We start from the raw sequence: 6,000 nt of genomic DNA on the forward strand, positions 1-6,000 counted from the left end.
TAAATAAAATTAAAAATAAGTTTTAAAAAAAAAAATTTTAAAAAAAAAATCCACGTGTCCGCCAGGTCAGCGCCAGGTGTGGCTGACCTGGCGGACACGTCACCTCCGGCGAGCCACGCGGGCGTCTCCGGCGCCGGAGGACTAAAATAACGAAAATTTTTCACTTATGGGACTAGTTTGCGACAGACTCCACTTACGGGACTAAAATGATAAGAGGGTCAAGTTACAGGACTAAAAAAACAGTTTACCCACAAAAAAAAAAAAAACTCTTTCAACAGTATTAGTTAGCTACAAAAGAGTGTACGATGCTACTATAAATTTAAAGAATATAATTGAAATACAATGCAAGAACTAAGAATATATGACATATTCTTAGATAACACACGGGATATTCCTATATAGCATGTGATATAATTCTATAGAACACAACATAAACTCCAATAGAGTATATGATATACTCTATTGCGTATACAATATATTTTTATAAAACACATAATATACTTTATAAAGTACACGACATACTCGTAGAGAGCACGTCAGATACTTTTAACGAGCACACGCTTTAAATATGAATATATATCACGTATTTAATTAAATATGAGTATCTACTATCTGCACTCAATTGGATTTTTGATTTTTGGGAAAAATTAGCATTGTATCCAAACAACTATTTACTCGCTTACAAGAGATTGAATTAATAATTTTTAATTAAACTACGATTATGTCAGTGTTTTTTTGGGGCATTATAATACTAATACAAAGGAAAAATTTGATTAGATTGAATTAAATAATACTTTTTCACTCCGTCAAATTTACTTTTATTATTATTATTTTTTATCTGTGTGTTAAATTCATCCAATTACTAAATAAATTTTCAAACTACCATTAATTACTTTATTTTATTTTATTTTTAATTTTTTTGCGAATTGATGGAGTATTATCTATTATAATCACTCAAAATAAATATGCAAACAAAGATTTATTATTATTATTTATTTAATTTCAGATTAATTATTACAATCACCAGTCACGATTGCGTGCGTAATAATAAGTAACACGTAACACTAATTTTCAAATCAAGGGACTCTCCAATAACAGTTCAATAATAATAATAATAATAATAATAATAATAAAATTCTTCAAAGTTAGTTGGGGAAGTTGGACAGAAAAGAGATCTTCTTCTTCATTATAATATATATATATATATATAATTTATATATAATGATGAGAGATATATAGATCAGATGGAAACATGAGATAACACAAAAGTGCAGATATCGACAAGAAAGAAAGAGGCTGAAGCCGATCCATCAGACAGAAAATTAGCCGGTCCGAGACGGCCAAAATTATTAGCCAGCCGGCTGCATTAATTGAGCTGCTTAGCCTTAATTACCCTCATTAATTCCATCAGACCGTACGCTAATTAATACCCCCAATCATTAATCCTCCTTAATCGCCGCTAATCACATCCCTTTATAAACCCTTCTCTTTGTAGACTCAGTCATATTCATAATCATAATCCTCAAGCATCAATCTCAGTTCATTCTTTAATTTCCTCCTCCTTAAACTAAACTAAACTAAACTAGCTCGTAATTAATTATTTATATTATTATTTCGATGGGAAAGTTTTCGTCGCACCACGTGACCGCCACCATCCCTACCAATAATGTCGCCCCCGTCGCCGTGAAGGCCAAGCGCACGAGGAAAACCATTCCTCGCGACTCCCCGCCTCAACGGAGCTCAATTTATCGCGGCGTTACAAGGTTCTTTTTTTCTTTTTATTCTTTTCTAAACCTTAAAATTTTGGGAATTTTAAGAAATGGTAAAGATTAAGTATTTAATGTAATATTTTGTAAATATATATGTATATATATATATATATATTTTTTATGTGGGTTCTTGTGAAAACAAAAATATTTGATGTGAGTTTTGTGAAAATATATATATACTACAAAAAATATAGTATATTTGTAATGAGATTTCGTCCTTAAAATTCACGTAGTTAAAGTAATTTTATTTCTGATTCCGTCTCTAATATCATTAGTAACAGAAAAATAAATTTAAAAACTAAAAACCTCGTTACAAAATTGATATTTTCTTGTAGTGATATATATATATATATTTGATAAATAATGTCAAATTTTCAAAAAGCATCCATGTAAATATGGAATTTTTTTGGTTTATATAACTATGTTTGGTTTTTTATCTTGCAAAATTTAAATTTTATCCTTTGGAGAACAAATGAAGTAATTTTTTACATAGATAAATTCAGAAGCCGAAGGATTAAAAATAAAATAAAAAATTGTAATATGTCGAACAAAATATAACCGATCAGACATTCAAGACAAAAGTGTTAATTGATCATAATATTGTAAGTACACAACTAAATTTAAATTTTCCTGACATTTAAATATGCGGTCATACATTAATTGAACTAACGTAAGGGGTTTTATGTGTTTTTTTCCGTCGCATATGATTGGGTTAGACATCGATGGACCGGGCGATATGAAGCACATCTGTGGGACAAGAACTGCTGGAATGAGGCGCAGAACAAGAAAGGGAGACAAGGTTAGTAATAACCAAACATCTTATAATATCATCGATAAAACCCTAATCAATGTATATATATTTTTTTTAATTTTTCCGGATGTGAAATACTTTTAACTAACTTCATTCTTCGTGCTTGAACATCAACATCGTCATTTGTGGATTCGAACAATATAATGCAGTCTATCTCGGTAAGTATAGACTAACATTGATGTTTTCACACCTTCACAAAAAATGTCTTATTACATTCTTCGAAATAAATTAGCAACCTTACCATTTTTTTTATTTTTTTTCTTATCGATAGGCGCTTATGACGAGGAAGAAGCAGCCGCTCACGCCTACGATTTGGCTGCCCTCAAGTATTGGGGACAAGACACTATTCTTAATTTTCCGGTAGTAACATATGTTTTGTTTATATATATATATTTTAAGATATATATATATCAGATACTTATTTCTTTGACAGAATATCATATCAAATGCATAATTTTTAGTATTTCTAAAATTCTTTGAAATTTCTACACTTTTCAAACTCTTATCTAAACAAAACCCCCCAAAATTTCATTAATTTGTTTTTGCATTATATATTTGTGTATATATTATGAGTTCATTGGAAGATTAATGAGAAGATGGGATGATCTTGACCGTTGATCTGTTTAATGCAATGGCAGTTGTCAATGTACCAGAAAGAGATCATAGAAATGGAAGGGCAGTCGAGAGAAGAATACATTGGATCATTAAGAAGGCAAGATATATATATATATATATAAAATAATAATAATAATAATAATAATAATAATAATAATAATAATAATAATAATAATAATAATAATAATAATACAAATTTAGTTCTGCATCCATAAATTTTACTTTTACTATGTTTATTTCATAGATTGTGTGTTTTGGTCCTATATTTTGTAAATAAAAATTATTCTTTTGTTTTTCCTTCAAAATATAATACTTATGTCACAATATATTTGTTATTACTTTTAATTTTGAGTGTTTAAAATTTTTGTAATTTTTATTTATTTACACACCTTTTTTTTTTCCTTTTATCATTTTAAAAATAATTTACAAAAATATAACCAACAAAAGGGTTTGAAAAAAAAAAACTATTACAAATAATATCACCTAAAAAAATTATGCCAAAAGTAAACAAGGTAAAATAAATAAATAAATAAAAATGAGATGGAATAGTGTATATATATATATTGCAGGCTAATTCTGACGGCCGGAGGACACAAAACTGATTTTTTTGATAGATATGGAACGAAAATGCAATATTGAGTTAATTTTTATTTTTCATATATATATATATATGTAGTTATATTAAGTGAAATATTTTTTTTTTTAACCATTTATTAAAAATATGAATGATTGGAATTACAGGAAAAGCAGTGGATTTTCACGAGGAGTATCCAAGTACAGAGGAGTTGCAAGGTATATATAATCAATGCTTAATTTAATTTAATTAATTTATTTATTTATTAAGATGGAACTAATCATTTCATTATTTTATTTCACTCATGTATATATATATATATATATATATGCCAATAAATAAGACAACATGGGGTTATTTTGGAGTATCATTATTAAGTCAACAAAGAATAATATATATATATATTAAATACTAGTATTTCTTAATATAAATTATTTATTTATTTTTATGAATTGCAGACATCATCACAACGGGAGATGGGAAGCTCGAATTGGGAGAGTTTTTGGAAATAAATATCTCTACCTTGGAACTTATGGTAAAAATTTTCTACTCAAATTCTCAAATTAATAATATTTTTATTTATTACTATTTTTATAAAATTAATTAAGAATGGTCAAAAGAAAAATAATGTAATTTATAATGTCTTCATTTTGGTAGTTCCCATTTGGTAAGATTGGTTAAAATTTTCATTTCAAATATATATATATATATATATATTGCAAATTAGTTGGGCAACTTCACCAAACTAAACCTTCCACAAATTAGCCTCACTATTCCTTATTCATTTTTGTTATTCTTTTCAACTTTTATGATTTATATTATTGTAGAATTGAAAATAAAATAAAATAAAATAAAAAATACTCTTTTTTCAGCCAAAATTTAATTGTTTTCTTCTTTTGGACTATCCACTAAATTTCTATATAATCTAATTATAATACAAAACCATTCTTTTGTAATTTTATAACACTTAGTTTAACTAATAATAATCATTCACTATAATTAAATTTAAATCACAATCTTACTCTTAATAAATCTATTTCATAAATTTTTTATTGTATGTTACTTTATTTGTTACTTCCTTTATTTTTACATTAAAATATTGTTATTATTTTTCACTTTATTTTTCACTTGTTAGAGTACTTAGATAATAAATTCAATCTTTGGTTACATTGAATTTGGAGGTCAGGCCATAATATCTATGATGTAAAGCTTAAACATACTTATATAATTAGATTGTTCAATCATTAATCATTAATTTTAATTTTAATCTAATAATAAAAAAAAAACATATATTTAAGTTCATATTATAGTTTTTATTATTTTCTAAGTAAAATAGTAGCTAGATCTGATATTTTAAATAAACAAGATAAAATAATTTTATCCATTTTTTCGATCGTTGTTACAGCTACGCAAGAAGAGGCCGCCATAGCCTACGACATGGCGGCCATAGAATACCGCGGCCTAAACGCCGTCACCAACTTCGATCTAAGCCGATACATAAAATGGCTAAGACCTAACAACAACAATAATTCTACGAACATTAACACAACTCCGGCGACCTCAAACCCCCGGGGGCCCGGAAGCTCAGCCCCCCTCCACCTCCCCAATCACGCCCCCGCTGCCTCATCATCTCAGGCGCGGGCCCCCACAACTGCCACGTCAGCCCTAGGGCTTCTTCTACAGTCTTCCAAGTTCAAAGAAATGATGGAAATGACACTGGCTGCAGAGTGCCCGCCGGAGTCGAAAATGGCTGCAGACCCGCCGCCGCCGCCACCGAGCAGCATCCCGGAGGATGTGAAGACATACTTCGAGTCGAATGAATTCTGCGCGTATAATGAGCACGGCGACGATTTCTTCGGGGAGCTTAACTCGTTCATGGGGCAGCCTATGGGTCATGATGATCAGTTTGGTGATGTGATTTAATTTGATCTGTTGTTTTTTTAGGTTTTTCTTGATTCAAAAGGGTTCATTCTTTCGAGTATCTCCATATTTTTTGTAGATACTAAGATTGTAATAAGAGCTAGAGGAAGAACATGAATTAATTTGTTTATCTATGTATTCATCAATAAAGGTTCCCTTTTTTCTTGTTTCCATTCAATGGGGTCTATACATTTTCATTGAAGTTTTAGGCTCTATTTTATTCGTATTCAAAATTTGGTGTTTTAAATTCAAAATGCTGATATTCAATTCGATTTAATTCTTAATCAAATACAAATATAAAAAAAATTTAT

The 6,000-nt window shown here is 28.8% G+C and overlaps 1 protein-coding gene across 1 annotated transcript; it reads left to right on the forward strand.

The window, feature by feature from the left end:
• Positions 1-1,617: 1,617 nt before the first annotated feature.
• On the forward strand, positions 1,618-5,789 carry LOC127264853 (AP2-like ethylene-responsive transcription factor At1g16060). Its single transcript, XM_051294394.1, has 8 exons — positions 1,618-1,763; positions 2,486-2,568; positions 2,730-2,738; positions 2,852-2,940; positions 3,219-3,292; positions 3,937-3,987; positions 4,228-4,304; positions 5,175-5,789. The coding sequence occupies exons 1-8, from the start codon at positions 1,618-1,620 to the stop codon at positions 5,690-5,692; spliced, it is 1,047 nt and encodes a 348-aa protein (XP_051150351.1). The 3' UTR covers positions 5,693-5,789.
• The last annotated feature ends 211 nt before the right edge of the window (positions 5,790-6,000 follow it).

The sequence above is a fragment of the Andrographis paniculata genome, unplaced genomic scaffold (genome assembly GCF_009805555.1).
Source record: "Andrographis paniculata isolate CXL003 unplaced genomic scaffold, ASM980555v1 Contig71END, whole genome shotgun sequence".
Taxonomy (NCBI): Eukaryota; Viridiplantae; Streptophyta; class Magnoliopsida; order Lamiales; family Acanthaceae; genus Andrographis; species Andrographis paniculata.